The following is a 21,224-nucleotide window of genomic DNA, read 5'->3' on the forward strand; positions in this document are numbered from 1 at the left end:
TTTGCAGACGACACTAAACTGGGTAGCGGTGTGAGCTGTGAGGAGGACGCTAAGAGGCCGCAGCGTGATTTGGACAGATTAGGTGAGTGGGCAAATGCATGGCAGATGCAGTATAATGTGGATAAATGTGAGGTTATCCACTTTGTTGGCAAAAACAGGAAGGCAGAATATTATCTGAATGGTGGCAGATTAGGAAAAGGGGAGGTGCAACGAGACCTGGGTGTCATGGTTCATCAGTCATTGAAAGTTGGCATGCAGGTACAGCAGGCGGTAAAGAAGGGAAATGGCATGTTGGCCTTCATAGCTAGAGGATTTGAGTATAGGAGCAGGGAGGTCTTACTGCAGTTGTACAGGGCCTTGGTGAGGCCTCATCTGGAATATTGTGTTCAGTTTTGGTCTACTAATCTGAGGAAGGATGTTCTTGCTATTGAGGGAGTGCAGCGAAGGTTCACCAGACTGATTCCAGGGATGGCTGGACTGACATATGAGGGGAGACTGGATCAACTGGGCCTTTATACACTGGAGATAAGAAGGATGAGAGGGGATCTCATAGAAACATATAAGATTCTGACAGGACGGAACAGGTTAGATGCGGGAAGAATGTTCCCGATGTTGGGGAAGTCCAGAACCAGGGGACACAGTCTTAGGATAAGGGGTAGGCAATTTAGGACTGAGGTGAGGAGAAACTTTTTCACTCAGAGAGTTGTTAACCTGTGGAATTCCCTGCCACAGAGAGTTGTTGATGCCAGTTCATTGGATATATTCAAGAGGGAGTTAGATATGGCCCTTACGGCTAAAAGGATCAAGGGGTATGGAGAGAAAGTGGGAAAGGGGTACTGAGGGAATGATCAGCCATGATCTTGTTGAATGATGGTGCAGGCTCGAAGGGCCGAATGGCCTACTCCTGCACCTATTTTCTATGTTTCAACGTGTAAATTAATGTTCAATATTGTTTGTGTTGTCACTATGTACATTGGGATTGATATATATTACCCAGTATTATTAAAACATGCTTTAAAGGTGTGCTGCGATTATAAGCCTCCTCTTGGGGATTGTGGGACAATCTTCTTTGTTGCTCATTTTAGATTTTTTTTGCTCTTTGTTTTCTGCATGTTATGCAGTAGTTGGGACAACCAGGCAAATTGCTTTGGGGTTTCTGCCAATGTTGCTTCTGAGCTCGCTGCTAAGAAGTGCATGAGGCTGGCCAGGGTGACTCATCAACTGATCTCACCTCCCCCCGCCCCCCCCCTGGCCTCTGCGTCCTTCCACTCCATAATATTAGGAGCACTACCAATGTTGCCTACGTTACTGGAAATAAGATCATTTTTGTTTCTTTTAATTCAATTAAGTGAAGCATAGGCACTGGCTATGAAAGGCTACGTTGAAAATGAATTGAGACTATCTGTATATAATTTATAATTGTTTTTTTTTTAAAGTTAATTTCCCTTCCTATTGTGGATTTTATCTGATCTGATTAGATTTTGTCCACGATCCGATCACAGAAAAGCAGTGGATGGGCCATTCAACCCAATGTTGAATTGATAAGTTTGAAAAGACAATTGACAAATAACAGCTGCTCCATGGTGCTACTGATAAATTGTCTCAGCAGTGCTATTTTTTTGATGCATTTCAACAATGCAGCTTCCAGTTTTAACCCATCTCCTGCTAAAATAATTAAGAAATTAGCTGGAGCTGCAAAGTTTGGCTGAGCACAATTAATGCATTCAGCTCCAGCTAAATTCCCAACTTCAATTATTTTTGCAGTGCTTCTGGAATCTTATTTTTAATTTATTTTCAGGAGGGATGGGGCTAGGTTTCTTATATTAGGCTCCAGTCATTTTCAAGAGTAGATTTTATTTTGCAAGTCTGTCCCAAATCAGACAGGAGAGCAACAGAAAATGGGGTAAAACCAGTTGATAAGGTCGCATGTAGCTTCATTGCCTGGAGCTGAAGTTACCTTCCCCCTCCCCTACCGCTATCTGGGATAGCTACAGGCTGCCCTTTTTCCAGGGCTCCTGTTTGGAATTTTAAAAAGTTTGTAAAATATTCAAGGTTTTTCTGCCTCCTTTTTAAGATCTTTTCTTCTGGTGCTGCAGTGGTTGTCCTCATCTTCTCCAGTTCTTGTCAAACTGAGAACCAATTATGACAAGGGAAAGTGAAAGGCCCTGTTTGTGAGGGGGAAAGGAAGGAGAGTGACTTCTTTGAGGGTGTAACGAGCAAGTTGGAAAGGGAGAACCAGTAGATGTGGTGTATTTGGATTTTCAGAAGGCATTCGATAAGGTGCCACATAAAAGGTTACTTCACAAGATAAAAGCTCACTGGGTTGGGGGTAATATATTAGCATCGATAGTGGATTGGCTAACGAACAGAAAACAGAGAGTCGGGATAAATGAGTAATTTTCAGCTTGGCAAACAGTGATTAGTGGAGTGCCACAGGGGTTGGTGCTGGGTCCTCAACTATTTACAATCTATATTAATGACTTGGATGAAGGGACCGAGTGTAATGTAGCCAAGTTTGCTGCTGATACAAAGATGGGTCCGAAAACAAAATTTTGAAGAGGACACAAAAAAATCTGCAAAGCGATATAAACAGGCTAAGTGAGTGGGCAAAAATTTGGCAGATGGAGTATAATGTGTGAAAATGTGAGGTTATCCACTTTGGCAGAAATAATAGAAAAGCAAATTATAATTTAAATGGAGAAAAATTGCAAAGTGCTGTAGTACAGAAGGACCTGGGAGTCCTTGTGCATGAAACGCACAAAGTTAGTATGCAGATACAGCAAGTAATCAGGAAGGCAAATGGAATGTTGGCCTTTATTGCAAGGGGGATAGAATATAAAAGCAGAGAAGTCCTCCTACAACTGTACAGGGTATTGGTGAGGCCACACCTAGAGTACGGCATACAGTTTTGATCTCCGTATTTAAGGAAGGATATATTTGCATTGGAGACAGTTCAGAGAAGGTTCACTAGGTTGATTCCGGAGATGAGGGGGTTGCCTTATGAAGATAGGTTGAGTAGGTTGGGCCTATACTCATTGGAGTTCAGAAGAATGAGAGGTAATCTTATCGAGACATAAGATAATGAGGGGACTCGACAAGGTGGATGCAGAGAGGATTTTTCCACTTATAGGGGAAACTAAAACTAGGGGGTATAGTCTCAGAATAAGGGGCCGCCCATTTAAAACTGAGATGAGGAGGAATTTCTTCTCTGAGGGTTTCAAATCTATAGAATTCTCTGCCCCAGAGAGCTGTGGAGGCTGGGTCATTGAATATATTTAAGGCAGAGATAGACAGATTTTTGAGGGATAAGAGAATAAAGGGTTATGGGGAGCGGGCAGGGAAGTGGAGTTGAGTCCATGATCAGACCAGCCATGATCTTATTAAATGGCGGAGCAGGCTCAAGGGGTCAGTTGGTCTACTCCTGCTCCTATTTCTTATGTTCTTATGACTTTATTCAGGAGAGAATAGAGTAGTAGAGAGAGTATTAAGAAAGGGGAGAAATGTCTTTGTGGCTTTTCCTTTTTTTTTTGTCCTTGGACGTGCTACATCAATCAATGAGTGGAGGGGGAGGCCTGACACTTGGCCAGGTATAAAACTGGTGTTGGTTATGTGTGTTCTGTGGCCAGATGTAGGGTAGCAGGTCTGGGCAACATAGAAACATAGAAAATAGGTGCAGGAGTAGGCCATTTGGCCCTTCGAGCCTGCACTGCCATTCAATGAGTTCATGGCTGAACATGCAATTTCAGTACCCCATTCCTGCTTTCTCGCCATACCCCTTGATCCCCCCAGTGTCAATCCCAACTTTCAAACAAATGAGATAGATTCCAGAATGCAGAGCTGATCTTTGTGACTCAAAGGGGAGGGTGTTTCATGAGACAAATACAGGGAAAGTTGACTTCAAAACTTAAAAAAAAAAATCTGTGAGCATCAACGGTGCAGAAATGATGAGTGAAAGTGCATGAGAGACACACAGAAAGACGAAGGCAGGAGTGAAAGGAACAGAAAAATAGAGAGAGGGGCAGAAAGAATTTCACGGAAAGGGAGAAATTGGTCCTTGTCATGACTGCTGTTTGAGCAATAACTTTGCATTGGTAGGGGGTCATGGCATCAATTTCGAGCCGTGATTTCTCACCTAACAAGTGGTTCTTAAAAGAACCGCTACAGCGTACCCACAAAAAAGTATGTGAAACTGTTATTCTTTTGTTTCTGTGCATCCAGGAGAAGTAGGAAGGCTCCTACTGGCTCCACAAAAATATTGCCTGTTGGGCTCGCTCCCCCTTTGGTTTCACCCACCTGTGAGCCGGCTCGTCATTGGAGCCAGCCAAATTTTGAAAGTTCCGGACCAGCAAGCTGCATTAGGACACTCAATTAGCACACTCAGCTCGCTAATTTTATGCAGATGAGGCTCGATGCCCATTTTCCAGTGAGCCTGAGGGCAGTGTCTTCTGGTGCGCGTTGAAGTACGACTCCCATTTCACGCTGGTTTCAGGTGCTCGCCTGCAGAGAGAATCAATAGAGAAGCAGGTTTTTTCTAAGCATTTTGCAAGCAGCCAGAGAGTGGGAGGGAGGGGGAATGGAAATATAGGGCTCAATTTTGGCCCAGCCCGTTTTTCGGTGCACTTACAGGAGATGCGCTACTTTTCTCCGTTCAGAAGTGCGCCGAAAAATTTCCTTCCCACTTTGGCCGCTGTCCGGCCTCCTCCCTGTGGTCGCGCAGCGTGGCCAGTCGAGTCAGGGGTGGAGCAGATGTCCTGCGCCAAAAACAGTGCCAGGACATCTGCACATGCGCAGTGGAGTGTCCGCGCATGCGCAGTAGCTCCTCACCCCCAGTCTTTCCCATGTCTTGCTGCAGCCGCTGTGTGGGACCCGATGCCGGCCAAATGTTGTGAGTACGGGTAGTTGATTTGAAGCTTTAATCACTTTAATCTTTGAAATTGCACCAGGAGGCCACTCAGCCAGGGCAAGGGGCGAGCGGGCGGACAGGAGAACTGATAGTGCTCCTGCCTGGATGATTTCTATCAGTTCTCCTGCCCGCCCGCTCGCCCCTAGCCCTGGCCGAGTGGCCTCTCGGTGCGATCGATCTCTTAGAAATCCCCCCAAGAGGCCAGGGCTAGGGGCGGGCAGGCAGCAGAACTGATAGAAATCATCCAGGCAGGGGCACTATCAGTTCTCCTGCCCGCCCCAGCCCAGGCCGAATGGCCTCCCGCACCGGCCGGCCCACTGCCTTCCCAGGCCGAGTTTTAAGATGAAGGTAGGACTTCAATTTTTTATTTGTTAATGAATGCTTATTACTTTTTGTTTCCAAAGTTTAGTGCTTTGTAAGTCTTGGCGCTTTAGGTGCAGGTCCCCTCCGCTTCCCTTCCCACTCCATCCCAGGCCGAATAGCCTCCGATGTACCAACTGCGCTGATTTCTTAACTCTCCGCAAGGGTTTTCTGAAGTGGCCACATACGCTGGCCTAAGTAGATTTATTAACTGGCCAAAGCTGCCTAAATGGGCAGAACTGGCGTAGTGGCTGGTAATGCCCCCTTTTGAGAAAAAAAACTTAACTAACTCACTTACACTGGTGCAAACTGTGCAAAATGGAGATTTTTAAGTTACGCCAGAAAAACCAAGTTACTCCAAAACAAAACGGAGCAACTCCTGGCCAAAATTGAGCCCACAGTGAGCGTAGAAAACCTATTGAAGGCAGAAAAGAGAGAAACCTTGTTCAGTGGATGGGAAAGAGAGACTTGAGAAAGGAATAGAGTGAAGGGGACAAACTCTATTGAGGGGTGACAGAGATGGAGAAAGGCAATGTTTGCCAGCACCCAACGCCAGGACCTGTCCCCAGTCCTTCCCTGGCTAGTGCTGGCCCAACACTTTGCAGGTTAAAGCACTTCCAAGTGCACATCCAAGTACTTTTTAAATGTGGTGACGGTTTCTGCTTCCACCGCCCTTTCAGGCAGTGAATTCTAGACCCCCACAACCCTCTGCGTGAAGAAATTATCCCTCAAATCTCCTCTTAACCTTCTACCAATTACTTTAAATTTATGCCCCTTGGTTGTTGACCCCTCTGTCCACTCTATCTAGGCCCCTCGTAATTTTATACACCTCAATGAGGTCTCCCCTCAGCCTCCTCCATTCCAAGGAAAACAAACCCAGCCTATCCAATCTGTCCTCATAGCTAAGATTCTCCACTCCCAGCAACATTCTCGTAAATCTCCTCTGTACCCTCTCCAATCCAATCATGTCTTTCCTGTAATGCAGTGACCAAAACTGTGGCCTAACCAGTGTTTTATACAGTTCAAGCATAACCGCCCCCCCCCCCCCCCCCAGCTCTTGTATTCTATGCCTCGGCTAATGAAGGCAAGTATTCCATATGCCTTCTTAACCACCTTATCTACCTGACCTGCTACCTTCAGGGATCTGTGGACATGCACTCCCAGGTCCCTTTGTTCCTCTACACTCTGTGTCCAACCATTTAATGTGAATTCCCTTTCCTTGTTGGCCCTCCCCAAATGCATTACCTCACACTTCTCCAGATAAAATTCCATTTGCCACTGTTCTGCCCACCTGACCAGTTGATTGATATCTTCTTGCAGTCCGCAGCTTTCTTCATTATCAACGACACAGCCGATTTTAGTATCATCTGCAAACTTCTTAATCATGCCCCCTATATTCAAGTCTAGATCATTGATGTATACCACAAAAAGCAAGGAACCTAGTACTGAGGCCTGCGGAACCCCACTGGAAACATCCTTCTAGTCACAAAAACACCCAACAACCGTTACCCTTTGCTTCCTGCCTCTGAGTCAATTTTGGATCGAACTTGCCACTTTGCCCTGGATCCCATGGGCTTTTACTTTCATGACCAGTCTGCCATGTGGGACCTTATCGAAAGCTTTGCTAAAATCCATATACACTACATCATACGTACTGCCCTCATTGACCCTCCTGGTTACCCCCTCAAAAAATTCAATCAAGTTAGTCAGACACGGCCTTCTCTTAACAAATCCGTGCTGATTGACCTTGATTAATCCATGTCTTTCTAAATGAAGATTTACCCTGTCCTTCAGGACTTTTTCCAATAATTTTCCCACCACTAAAGGAAACGGGGCCTCTGCCTGTCTGCCTCTCTTCCCAGCCTCTCCCCACCCGACCTCCTGCCCAAGACATGTTCATTGCCATCTTGTTGATTTTTTATTAAAAAAAAGGCAAATTATTATGAATTCAGCCAATCAATAAAGGAGCATGTATGAGAGGTATACAGAGGAAGTGAGAAACAGGCAAGGAGACCATTATAGAAAGAGGCAGAGAAAAGAGTGAAAAATAGAGTTGATGAGAGTGCTAAAGAAAACAATGAGTAAAGTGTGTGAGAAGCATACAGAGAAGGACGATTGCCAGTGGGGAGGAGGGGTCTGGCATTGTGGCCTATTTTTCTTCCTCTTGATGGAGGATGAGGTCCTAGTCGCAGATTATTGTCTCTTTGCAAATGGGCCAAGGTATTTACCTTTCTAGGCCTTGGTGTCCGCTGAGACTGACCAAAGATTGCACTATTTCTGTCTGTGGTTCTTCTGCTCCTTTAAGTGCAGCAGCGCAGAGCTTCTGGAGTTGCAGCGATGCATTGCTACTGCACCACTCGATTTCTCTTACTGTGCGGACTCCCTTATGGCGACAGGAATCCCACCAGGATCCCTATCTGCATGCTAAGTGACCCTAACCCAGAGTTATACCATATCCTGCCACTTTTGGGAAGTGGGCCACTGCACCATCATGAAAAAAACTTGTATGGTGCTTTACATCCAAAAGACTGCATAAAACATTGGTACTCAGAAAGCATTATTTTTTCATATGTTGATGCTGTGAGGTTCTTATGCCTAGGTTTGGCAGATGAAGCTGGCCCTCTGGTCAGCAACTTCCTGTTCCTTTATTGACACATCCACCTGCTGCTCCTCATCTGTGCTCAGTGCTCCCTTCTTGACTTTATCATCTGAATCCCCCAGAATGGATGTACCAGAATGGTAGACTAAATGGCACAGGGTGCTGGCTTTGTCTCTGGCACTTGAGTGCTACGTAGCTGGATCTTGGAGGATGCCTATAGAAACAGAAGAGGTGTATATATTAGAATATTAGTTGCAAGACACACCTTTAGACACAGCTTGCATAGAAACATAGAAAATAGGTGCAGGAGTGGGCCATTTGGCCCTTCAAGCCTGCACCACCATTCAATATGATCATGGCTGATCATGCAACTTTAGTACCCCATTCCTGCTTTCTCTCCCTACCCCTTGATCCCTTTAGCTGTAAGGGCCACATCTAACTCATTTTTGAATACATCTAATGAACTGGCCTCAACAACTTTCTGTGGTAGAGAATTCCACAGGTTCACAACTCTCTGAGTGAAGAAGTATCTCCTCATCTCGATCCTAAATGGCTTACCCATTATCCTTAGACTGTGACCCCTGGTTCTGGACCTCCCCAACATTGGGAACATTCTTTCTGCATCCAACCTGTCCAATCCCGTCAGAATTGTATATGTTTCTATGAGATCCTCTCTCATTCTTCTAAATTCCAGCGAATATAAACTTAGTCGATCCAGTCTTTCTTCATCTGTCAGTCCTGCCATCTCGGGAATCAGTCTGGTGAACCTTCGCTGCACTGGCTCAATAGCAAGAATGTCCTTCCTCAGATTAGGAGACCAAAACTGTACACAATATTCAATGTGTGGCCTCACCAAAGCTCTGTACAACCGCAGTAAAACCTCCCTACTCCTATACTCAAATCCTCTCGCTATGAAGGTCAACATGCCATTTGCCGCCTTCACCACCTGCTGTACCTGCATGCCAACTTTCAATGACTGATGTACCATGACACCCAGGTCTCGTTGCAGCTCCCCTTTTCCTAATCTGCCCACTCACCTAACCTGTCCAAGTCACGCTGCAGCCTCTTAGCATCCTCCTCACAGCTCACACTGCCACCCAGCTTAGTGTCATCTGCAAACTTGGAGATATTACATTCAATTCCTTCGTCTAAATCATTAATGTATATTGTAAATAGCTGGGGTCCCAGCACTGAACCTTGCAGTAGCCCACTAGTCACTGCCTGCCATTCTGAAAAGGACCTGTTTATTCCGACTCTCTGCTTCCTGTCTGCCAACCAGTTCTCTATCCACATCAATACATTACCCCAATATCATGTGCTTTAATTTTGCACACTAATCTCTTGTGTGGGACCTTGTCAAAAGCCTTTTGAAAGTCCAAATACACCACATCCACTGGATCTCCCTTGTCCACTCTACTAGTTACATCCTCAAAAAATTCTAGAAGATTTGTCAAGCATGATTTTCCTTTCATAAATCCATGCTGACTTGGACCGATCCTGTTACTGCTTTCCAAATGCGTTGCTATTACATCTTTAATAACATTTTACCCGCTACCAATGTCAGGCTAACCAGTCTATAATTCCCTGTTTTCTCTCCCTCCTTTTTTAAAAGGTGGAGTTACATTAGCTACCCTCCAATCCATAGGAACTGATCTGCTAAAGCGTCTGGAGTGGGACTTGAACCCACAACCTTTTGACTCAAAGATAACTGTGCTACCCAATGAGCCACCTGCAGGAAGTCCTTGACCGGGATTTCTAGATCATTGCTGCATTTAAATTTGTACCGACAAAGGAAACTTTCAAATAAACCTGAATGCATGATGATTGATACACACGTTAGAATGTAATGTGGGCACTTGGTTCTCAAGGTCTGTGCTCTTCAAACATCCAACATCCCTGTTTATCTGTTTGAAAGTCTACGAGGTTGAATTTCTCCAAGGTTTCCATTAAATTTCTGCCAAAATTACAGCAATCAGGAAGATCCCTGTGGAAATTCAAACCTCAAGGTGTCACACAAGAGGGAACAAAGCAGAACCCTGCAACCTCCGTCCTTAAGCAGACTTAATGAGAACACTCTTGAAATCCTGAAGCTGTAGGGAATGGGGGAGTGAAGCCGAAGACCTACACCAAGCTCAGGACTACTTTCTATCTTATTTTATTTCTTACCGTACTTGCTATCATACAGGCATACACTGCACCACAAAAGTATCATGCACACTATATTGGCATGCTATGTGTGCAGGAAGTATGTCCAGCTGCAGCTCCTGACAGACTGCATTGTGGCACTGGAGCTGCGCATGGATTCACTCTGGAGCATCCGCGATGCGGAGGATGTTGTGAATAGCATGTTTAGTGAGTTGGTCACACCGCAGGTAAAGGTAACATAGGCAGAGAGGGAATGGGTGACCATCAGGAAGAGCAGTGGAAGGAAGGTAGCGCAGGGGTCTCCTGCAGTCACCTCCCTCCAAAACAGATCTACCGTTTTGTGTACTGTTGGGGGAGATGGCCCATCAGGGGAAGGCAGCAGCAGGCAAGTTCGTGGCACCATGGGTGGCTCTGCTGCACAGGATGGCAGGAAAAAGAGTGGGAGAGCTATAGTGGTAGGGAATTCTATTGTAAAGGGAATAGATAGGCATTTCTGCGGCGCAATCAAGATTCCAGGATGGTATGTTGCCTCCCTGGTGCAAGGGCCAAGGACATCTTGGAGCGGCTGCAGGGCATTTTGGAGGGGGAGGGTGAATAGCCAGTTGTCGTGGTGCATATAGGTACCAACGATATCGGTAAAAAATGGGATGAGGTCCTATAAGCTGAATTTAGGGAGCTAGGAGTTAAATTTAAAAAGTAGGATCTCAAAGGTAGTAATCTCGGGATTGCTACCAGTGCCATGTGCTAATCAGAGTAGAAATAGCAGAATAGTTAAGATGAATACGTGGTTTGAGGAATGGTGCAAGGGGGCGGGATTCAAATTCCTGGGACATTGGAACCGGTTCTGGGGGTGATGGGACCAGTACAAACCGGACGGTCTGCACCTGGGCAGGACCGGAACCAATGTCCTAGGGGGAGTGGTTGCTAGTGCTGTTGGGGAGACCTTGAGAACCAAGTGCCCACATTACATTCTAACGTGTGTGTGAATCAATGCAGACTCATCATGCATTCAGGTTTATTTGAAAGTTTCCTTTGTCGGTATAAATTTAAATGCAACAATGGCCTCGAAATCCCGGTCAAGGTCTTCCTGCAGGTGAACAACTCAAAAAGTTAAAAAAGATGCGGACTTACTGGTTCCTGCTGCACCCACTAGAGATCCCGGTCCTGAGGCCTTCACTCACTATGCGTTGGAGCGCATGCACGTCAGGACGGACATAATTTAGAGCTGCAGTCACATGGCTCTGCGCAACCAATCAACAAGGTACAGTATTTTCTCATTCATAATAATGGGAACTCCGTAAGTAAGAGTTCCCATTATTATGATTGAGAAACAGCCCCCAAACACCAAAACACTAATAAAAAATACACTACATATTTAAGATTAATTTAAATTAAAGTTATAAAGTCTTATTAAAAATATATATAATTTTCCAATTTAAAAAAAAAAGTTTTTTTAATTATGATTTAAAATAAACATACTGTAGTGGGGAGGGTTTTTAACAATAAAATGTGTTTTTAAAATTTTATTTTATGATTTTGTATGTTTACCCATATCCGCTGGGCAAGATCTGGATAAATACTGCAATCTTGCCCACGCGAATGTCCAGGCTGCCGAGATACGTACGATCTGTCAAGCTGGAGCTTAACAGATCGGAAAAGCCGGTATTCAGCGCGTACGCATTGTGCGCTGAAAACCGGCTTTTGCGATGCCTTCCCGGGTCCATGGGAGGCCAGGATTTCTGGGCCAATACCTCAAAATTTCAGTGACAGCTACAAAATTTGCCGTGTAGCAACCTAGGCATGGATGGAAATTTGTGAAAGGTTGAGTGCTTTGCATGTCGCCTTAGACAAGCTGTATCCGGTGGAGAGAAATGTCTTTGTAGTATGCATACTTTGTCCATATACTTTGTGTATGTTATATAATCGTACCATGGCAATTTCCAGAGACTATCAAACTTTTCCTCGTCTACTGCCAGTTCCTAAATCAAGCTGACCCCTTTCTGTCTAAACAGGGCAGCCTTTTCCGTCTAAACAGGGCAGCCTTCCTTTCCTTCACTTGCCCCATTAGCATCTCCTGTGACTGCATCAAAGAAGGGGCAATTCTCCTCCTTTCCTCCATGCTGCTCGGTGAAATCACAAGAATGCAAAGATTTTGTAGCCGACCACATGACAATCACATCCCCTTTAAATAGCAACAACAATCCCTGTAATAAGCAAACTCTTAGTGCCAGGCTTAATCCAGGCCTGAAGCTTGCCCTGCATATGTAAATATTTGACATTTGCACAAGGTTGGCCTTTTTGAAAACTGATCACAGCACTCACTCATCCAGTCCTGCTGCTTCAGTGCTGGAACTAGAATATTAACCCCAGTGCTGCTAACAAAGTGTTTTGAAGACATTATTTGATACAATTCTAATTTTGTTATGACAGGTTGATTGTGTCTTTTAGTAGAGGGTATATAGAAAATCAAGGCTTTCAACTAAAAAATGTGAAAAAATCTATGATTTTACATGACTTGTGTAAGTTCTATTTAAAAAAAAAATTAGAAACTTGCAAGAGGTAGCAAGCGCTTCTAGAGTTAAAAATAACTGACTGATCAGAAAAATGCAGACGAATAACTTAGTCTTGCATTGACAAGAAATTTGCCCATTTTACATATTTTTGAGTTATGGTAAAAACACTTGTACCGTTCACAAATATATGGTGAAAAAATTCCAAATGTGATTAGTACTAATTAGTAATATTTTAACAACCACTTCAGTGTTTGCTACAGCAAGGAACTAGTGTAATGGGAAAATAGTATCAACTTACCCTCTGGTGTATTTATTTATTGCTACTCTGACCCTAAGTCCAACATGTCAGGATAGAAAAATATACGGTTGGGGTATGATTCAAGTGTTTTACTAGCAAAAAGTTTGTTGAATTTGGAAGATGGTTTATCAAAAGCTTGTTTAATGAGAAAAAATGATGAAACCTGAACTTTATGGTTTTCACGTGATTTCAATGTGTTTTTTTTCCTTTGTTAGGAGGATTCAGTCCTGTGGGGCATCGTTTTAACAGACCTCCATTAGTCAAGCTAGAGACGGTATGATCTATAATTCTAATCATTTTCCAAATTTGCTGTTAAGTAATCTCATTAATCTCAACTCGGTTGCAGCTTTTAATTTTTGGGCCAATTTTGTACTCAAATGAGGAACGTTAGTGCTGAATAATAATGGATTTTGGAAATGGTCAGCATCCACGACTATGACAGATGAGGGATCCACTCTGCCATACTTGCACTGGTGAATGGGACCTATGGAAATTCATGTCCAATGATTCAATTTTTTTCCACGAGCAACTAGGATTTATCAAAACCTTTCATGTCATGAAGGGGAAGTCATGTTTGACAAATTTGCTGGAATTCTTTGAGGATGTAACGAACAGGGTGAATAAAGGGGAACCAGTGGATGTGGTGTATTTGGACATCCAGAAGACATTTGACAAGGTGCCACATAAAAGGTTACTGCACAAGATAAAAGTCTACGGGGTTGCGGGTAATATATTAGCATGGATAGAGGATTGGCTAACGAACAGAAAACAGAGAGTCGGGATAAATGGTTCATTCTCGGGTTGGAAATCAGTAACCAGTGGGGTGCCGCAGGGATCAGTGCTGGGACCCTATTTACAATCTATATTAACGACTTGGAAGAAGGGACTGAGTGTAACGTAGCCAAGTTTGCTGATGATACAAAAATGGGAGGAAAAGCAATGTGTGAGGAGGACACAAAAAATCTGCAAAAGGACATAGACAGGCTAAGTGAGTGGGCAAAAATTTGGCAGATGGAGTATAATGTTGGAAAGTGTGAGGTCATGCACTTTGCCAGAAAAAAAATCAAAGAGCAAGTTATTATTTAAATGGCGAAAGATTGCAAAGTGCTGCAGTATAGCAGGACCTGCGGGGTACTTGTGCATGAAACACAAAAAGATTAGTATGCAGATACAGCAAGTGATCAGGAAGGCCAATGGAATCTTGGCCTTTATTGCAAAGGGGATAGAGTATAAAAGCAGGGAAGTCTTTCTACAGTTGTACAGGATATTGGTAAGGCCACACCTGGAATACTGCATGCAGTTTTGGTTTCCATATTTACAAAAGGATATACTTGCTTTGGAGGCAGTTCAGAGAAGGTTCACTCGGTTGATTCCGGAGATGAGGGTGTTGAATATGAGGAAAGGTTGAGTAGGTTGGGCCTCTACTCATTGGAATTCAGAAGAATGAGAGGTGATCTTATCGAAACATATAAGATTATGAAGGGGCTTGACAGGGTGAATGCAGAGAGGATGTTTCCATTGATGGGGGAGACTAGAACTAGAGGGCATAATCTTAGAATAAGGGGCTGCCCATTTAAAACTGAGGTGAGCAGAAATTTCTTCTGAGGGTTGTGGATCTGTGGAATTCGCTGCTTCAGAGAGCTGTGGTAGCTGGGACATTGAATAAATTTAAGACAGAAATAGACAGTTTCTTAAACGTTAAAGGAATAAGGGGTTATGGGGAGCAGGCAGGGAAGTGGACCTGAGTCCATGATCGGATCAGCCATGATCGTGTTGAGGGGCCGTATGACCTACTCCTGCTCCTATTTCTTATGTTCTTATGTTTTATATTCCCCACAGTCGTAATCTAATTTCTATTTTAGCTCTGACCAGTCTCTTAACCTCCTTCAACTTACTCTTGAATCAGCTCTATCCTCGATTCTATCCATAGATTACTCCTTGAGCAAAGTTATTTTTCCCTCTTATCTCCCACATTACTTCAACACAAAAGCAGAATACTGCGGATGCTGGAATCTGGAATAAAAACAGAAAATGCTGGAAACCTCATCAGGTCAGGTAGCATCTGTGGAGAGAAAGCAGAGTTAACATTTCTGGTCGACGATTCTTCGTCAGAACATTACTTCCCTTGTTGCCCATATTGGTTTCCTTCCTCCTCTGCTGAATTTCCCAGTGATAGACTGTTTCTTTTTATTCTCACTATTTCTTTACATATTCTTCCCTTCTGACAATGTATTCCAGTACAGCTCCACCTCATCACCGTCTGTTTGCTAATTCTTCATTTCTGCACCATAATCCTGACTTTAACTGACTATATTGCGATTGCTGTTTCCCAGTTACTAACCATGACCTCCTCTACACTCTCCTCATTGTTGTGTAGTATCAAGTATAGTATCATCCCACTCCCCAAGAGGTTCTTTAATCACTTGAGTCATGTACAGTTCAGTATTACATCCAGAAACTGATTTTCTCTCCATTTATTCCAGTTATATAAATTGTAAGTTGAACAGTAATTGTTTTGGGAAATTTCAACTTACAGTTTATCCCCTATAAGTTGAAGTCTCCTATAATAATGATCCTTCACTTGAGTATAAAATTCCTGATCTGATTTCTGTTCCTGAAATAATGGCCTTAAACATATCTCTATATAAATAGTTCCCCTATCACCTCTGCTCGCTGACCTACATTGGCTCTAGGTCCAGCAACGCCTCCTCCAAGATCTCTGCCCTCCTCCAATTCTGGCTTCCTGTGCATCCATGAATTCCATCACTCCACCATTGGCATCCGTGCCTTCAGCTGCCTAGGCCCTAAGCTCCGGAATTCCCTTCCTAAACCTCTTCTCTCCTTACCTCTCTCTTCCTTTAAGAAGCTCCTTAAAACCTACCTCTTACTTGTCCTAATATCTCCTTATATGGCTCGGTGTCACATTTTGTTTGATAACGCTCCTGTGAAGCACCTTGGGACGTTTTACTATATTAAAGGCACTATCTAAATGCAAGCTTTAATTGTTTTTCTTCCCTTTATTGTCACTTATGTCCTCACTTTTTAGTGACAATTTTTCTTTGATGAACCCTCATCACTGACTTCCCTTTTCATCCTATCAAAACCCTTCACAATTTTAAAACCTCTATTCAATCTCCTTAGCCTCCTCCACTGCAGTAGAAACAGTCCCAGTATATCAGGTCTCTCCTTGTAACTATGGTTTCTCAATCCTGATATCATCCTGGTGAATCAACACTGAATGCTTTCGATGGCTTTAATGTACTTTCTATAAGGCACAAGGTACTCTTAACGGTGGCCTAACCATTGGCTTGTACATTTTTTATCATGACCATTTTGCTCTTTTATTTTATCCCCAATTTATAAAACCCAAAATATTATTGGCCTTTATCTAATTGCACATGCTCCTTTTAAAGAATTATGAGGGAGATTTTCTACTTGGGCACCAAACGAACACGATTATCAGTGGTGCGATCACGGCACCTGCTCAGTGGTAGCAGTTAGGAAACCAAAAACACTTTCAGGTTTGGCCTCATTTATATTTTTATATAAATTGGCGCTCCATGCAGTTTGCCAGTTTTTTGCAGCCATTTGCAGCATGTGGGTACGGCCTGATGCGGGGTGGAGGGGTTGCGGGGTATGGGACCGAGAAAAAGACGGAAGCAATCCAGAAGATTTTTAAATCCTTTAAAAAAAACTACCTTTAAGTACTGCTGGTTAGGCCTCTCAACACTTGGAGAAACTTGGGTGAAGCATGTACCATTTCTCCATCCTACAACAGGTGTAAGAACCTGATTTGCATATTTAAGCAAGTGCCTGCCTGTTTTAGCATTTAGTGCTGGATGCCCATTTACAGGCCTGCCTGTAAATAGATTCAGGTGAGCAAATGTGAACACATGCACCCCACCAGAGTTTCCTCTGCCATTTGTCCGTTTTTCAGGGAAGAAAGGGTAGCCAGCAGTCGAAAATCCCCCATTGAGTTCAATTTTCCCCAATGCCATTTTTTGGCGTATTGCAAGAGTTACGCCTGTTTATTTTGGCCCCGACTACTCCAAAAAAAACCTAGCAAGTTTCCCCATTCTATTTTTTGAAATAGGCGCCACGCAGCCTGTCCTTTAGCTTTGGGGGTTGGAGCCTAATGTCTGTGCCAAAAAAATGATGCCCCTCCCCACTTCGGCGCATATGCAGAAAAGAAAAGAACGTTTTTGATGTGATTGCTATGGGCACACATGCCCACTACAGCTCCCGGTCTGCATTCGGCCATTTTTAAAGAGCCAGTTGTGTGTGAGAACTTTAATTCTCAGTGGAAAAATCTGAGCTGCAATACAAATGCAACGTGGCTCAAGGACCAAGAATTTCTCACAGGATGAAGTGGAGGCCCTGGTTACTGTAATTGAGGCCAGATGGCATTGAGCTGGACACCAGCAGAGGTCGTGTAAAAGTTTCACCAAAAGAAATGAAGAAATGCTGGAACCAACTTGCAGAAGATTACTGTGCATTGGTGACTATCCCGAGGTCTGGAGGCTAGTGCAAAAAGAAGTGGCAGGACCTTGGTCAAGTAGTTAGTGTAAGTAATATTTTCATTTATTCAATGGAATTCCAATTGTAAATGTGATCATCTGTATATGTCCCACCCAGCAGAAAGACACCCTTTCTAAAAAGTTATATTTTCATCATTGCAGAGGAAAGTGGCACACAACAAAAGGGAAAGAACTCGAACAAGAGGAGGTCTGTCAAATCTGCACCCACTGACACTCTTGGAAGACAGGGTCACTGCTTTGATGGGTCCTGCCTGGAGAAAAGCAACCACCACTGCACAAGCTGGGCCCACACTCGAGGGACAGGGTAAGTCCTGCAAATTCCACAGTCTAGCTTTGCTAAATGTTAAGTACTGCGCGGGCTAGCCATGCTTCAGTTCATGGGGATGTCTCCGTCAGCTACGCGTCGGTTGATGCAATGTGCTATCATTCATCGTGGTCCTTCATATCAGCCTGCTGCCTGCACTGTGTGAGCCTACTCATGCCACCCACCCTGCCCCCTCCTCTGCTGCTAACCATTTGTCTGTTCTGTTATATTTTGCAGAACTTGAGGCCAACCCTGACGAGGCTGAAGCCGATGCAGATGAGCCTGAAGAGGAGAACATCTTCCAATCCCACCTTCCAGACCAAGAGCATGGGGGTGAGGAAGAAGAGGAGGGGATGGATGAAGCCCCCACTCTTGTACTCACTCCACCCATTGAGGTGCCAGGCCCTTTCCTGTGTTGGGACATTCCATGGTTTCCCACAGTCCGACTCTGGGGATTCCAGTGGGATGCAGCGATGCACACCCAGGGCCCCGCCGTCCAAGCCTGCGGGTTCCAGTGGGATGCAGCGAGGCACACCCAGGGTCCCACCGTGGCTGCAGGTCCCAGTGGGATGCAGTGGGCCACACCCAGGGTGAGGAGGGGAAGGAGAGCTCGACAGCGTTCTCTTGAGGTGCAGGATGTAACAGATGTGGTTCAGATGATGGCAATGAGTGCGGAGAGCATTGACCTTACACGATCACTCCTGGACATCATCAGTGGGGTGGGTGATGAGGTATCGGGACTGTCGAGAGAAGTAACAACACTGTCACGAGAAATTGAACACTGTCCGGGCACATGAGGGAGGTAATGTCGCAGGCAGCTGATGCAATAAGGGAACATGCCCAGACACCGCGGCCATTGACCGAATCAACTGCTACTCCCACTTCAATTCCCAGACCAGCCTCTGAAGAGTCCCAAGCTGGGTCCTCCACATTGCCACCTACCCACGCCCCCCCATCAAGAAGTGCGCATTACCAGAGATGTTCGAAAGAATAAGCTTGGTACCAACCCGAGAAACGCTGCACCACCACCTGCGGGCAGGAGTGGAGTCAAGAAGACCAAGCGCAGCGGACGGACTTAGAATAAGGTGGAGGAGAGACGGGTGCAGCCTTTTTTTGCTGCTGTTGTTGTTATTACTGTTGTAACTGTTCTCAACTTAAAAGTTTTTTGTAAGTTATGTCAATTTACAAGTTTAAAAGTTGGAAGTAATCTTAAAGTTTTTAAGTGATCTTAACTGCAAACTTTAAAGTTTGATACAAGAATATTTTTATTAAAGTTAAGAACAAACAAGTGTTAAACTTATGAATAAAATATATTTTAAATTATAACTGAATCATTTCCATTATTTGTTCCATTATTAACACAACTTTTTGAAGTAAAGAAGAATCATTTCCATTCTTTGTTCCATTAACACAACACAACATTACGGAACAGGTCCAAACAGTAAACATGGTACATTTGGAATAGTTGTCGCTGAGCCTTCAGGCAGTAAAGCATTCACAGATGAGCTGCTGGTGAATGGCTCGAGCAATCGTTAAAGGGGCACGACGGCCTGCTCTCCTCCAACGTCTTGGTCTGGGCTCAGGTAGTTGCATGGCTTTCCTGTCCTCGTCCTCATCATCAGCCACTCTCACCTCAGGTGGGTCTTCTACTACCAGCTGCTGCTGCCTCATGATGACTAAGTTATGCAGCATGCAGCACACAACAGTGAACTGACCGACAATCTCGGGAGTATTGTAAGTAGCCTCCGGAATGGTCCAGGCATCGGAAACGCTGTTTCATGATGCCAATGGTCCTCTCTATTATGCTGCACGTCGCAATGTGTGACATGTTGTATTCCTGTTCAGCTTCCGTCCGGGTTACGTGTTGGGGCATCATGAGCCAGATAGCGAGGCTGTACCCTTTGTCTCCCAGCAGCCAGCTCTGCCCTTCTGGCTGCTGCTGAAACATGGCGGATATAGCGCTCTCGCATAAGATGAACGCACCCTGGGAGCACCCATGATATCTCGCATCAACTGACATGATGTGATGCATGTCGTCACACACGAGCTGCACATTAATGGAGTGGAAGTCTTTTCTTTAATTCTTTAATTTTAGATTTTTTTCAAAGGACCACCCCACCACCCACCGAACGTCTCCTCACTGGGCTCGAGAGTTGGCTGGGAGAATCGCTCCCTCGCCCGGACACGGGGTCTCGGCAAACACCCCCCCCCCCCAAGCTTCTTTTGAAGTTGTTGCATAGTGTAACGCTTCTCATGCCTTCAGTTCGGCTTCCACCCCCAACCCACCCGAGCTTCTTTTGAGCCCGGAGCCCCTGTGTCCGGGCGAGGGAGCGATTCTGCCGGCCGACGCTCCGACCCTCGAGCCTGGTGAGACGTTCGGTGGTGGCATGGCACTTTGAAAAACATCTAAAATTAAAGAATTGCGTTAGACTTCCATTTTCTCCGTTTTAAGTTTAAAAAAATTAAGCTTCATGATGCATATTTAATGTCTTCTTGACTCCCTCCAAAACTTCGCATAAAAACAATGGCATCTTTCTGCGTTGATTTTTTAATGTGCGCTGGTTTTACTTAAATGCCCAGAAGGTTTTTTGGGAATGGTCACATACGCCGTCCTAGGAAAAATGTAAGTTGGCCAAACTTGCATAAATGTGAAAAACTGGCATCGGGTTATGCCCCCTATGACGCAAAAAAAGAACTCAACTAAAAAAATCGTAACTGAGTCACATTGGCGCAGAAACTTTGGGGACACTTGGATATTTTCATTTAGGCCAATCCACCCCCAATTACTTTTTTTAAAAAGCGTGCACCAAAAAAACAGCACTGGGGAAAATTGAGCCCATTGTTTTTCCTCCCAAAATGCATTATCTGATACTTTTATGCAGTAAATTATATCTGCTATGTTTTTGCCCGACCTACTAATTTCCCCACTTTTGTGTCATCTGCAGATTTCAATAATGTGCTCCCTATACTCAAGTCCAAATCACCCATATGTATCAAGAACAACAGTGGACCCGCCGTTGATTCTCTGGGGTTCACCACTTTCAACCCTTCTTCAATCCAAGCACCACCCATTAACCTTAACCATTTGTGTCCAATCTGTCGGCCCATTTTTTATTCATGTTTCCACATTTCTTATAAGTACACTCCCAAAAATAATTTCAATCACTCACATATGGCAGCCAATTCTCGCTTAAATTCTTCAATACTGTTTCCCTGGCATCTTTTCCATATATCTACCACATTCAGTGTAAAGTAATTTAATATGAAGGGATATAAATTAGTCTGGTCCTGTTTTCTGCGCTACAGAGGCTCGAGGTTGGTTGGAAATTGATCCCTGTGTCTCATCTGAATAATTGGGGTGTGCTACCAGTGCTGGTTATGCCTCCATGGGCAGCTTTACCTGAAGAGAGACATCAATTTCAGGCACTTGTTTACCTACTAGCAGTGATCCTCAGCTAATTTCCGGGAAGGGGGAGTTGAATCGAGCTGTCGGGGAGCACTGCTCCTGACTCCATAGGAAGGTGTTTTCTTTTGGGGGTGGATAGGCGGTGCTGAAAAATCCTG

At 44.4% G+C, this 21,224-nt stretch overlaps 1 protein-coding gene across 3 annotated transcripts in view; it reads left to right on the forward strand.

Annotated features, from left to right (window-relative positions):
- Positions 1-21,224, forward strand: part of ahi1 (Abelson helper integration site 1) — a 378,816-nt gene that overhangs the window by 290,473 nt on the left and 67,119 nt on the right. For all 3 annotated transcript variants that reach the window (XM_070885487.1, XM_070885489.1, XM_070885490.1), the window contains one exon: positions 13,034-13,092. In XM_070885487.1, coding sequence (XP_070741588.1) covers positions 13,034-13,092 — 59 coding nt within the window. The remainder of the gene's footprint in view (positions 1-13,033; positions 13,093-21,224) is intronic.

Source organism: Pristiophorus japonicus, chromosome 7 (genome assembly GCF_044704955.1).
Source record: "Pristiophorus japonicus isolate sPriJap1 chromosome 7, sPriJap1.hap1, whole genome shotgun sequence".
NCBI classification, from domain to species: domain Eukaryota; kingdom Metazoa; phylum Chordata; class Chondrichthyes; family Pristiophoridae; genus Pristiophorus; species Pristiophorus japonicus.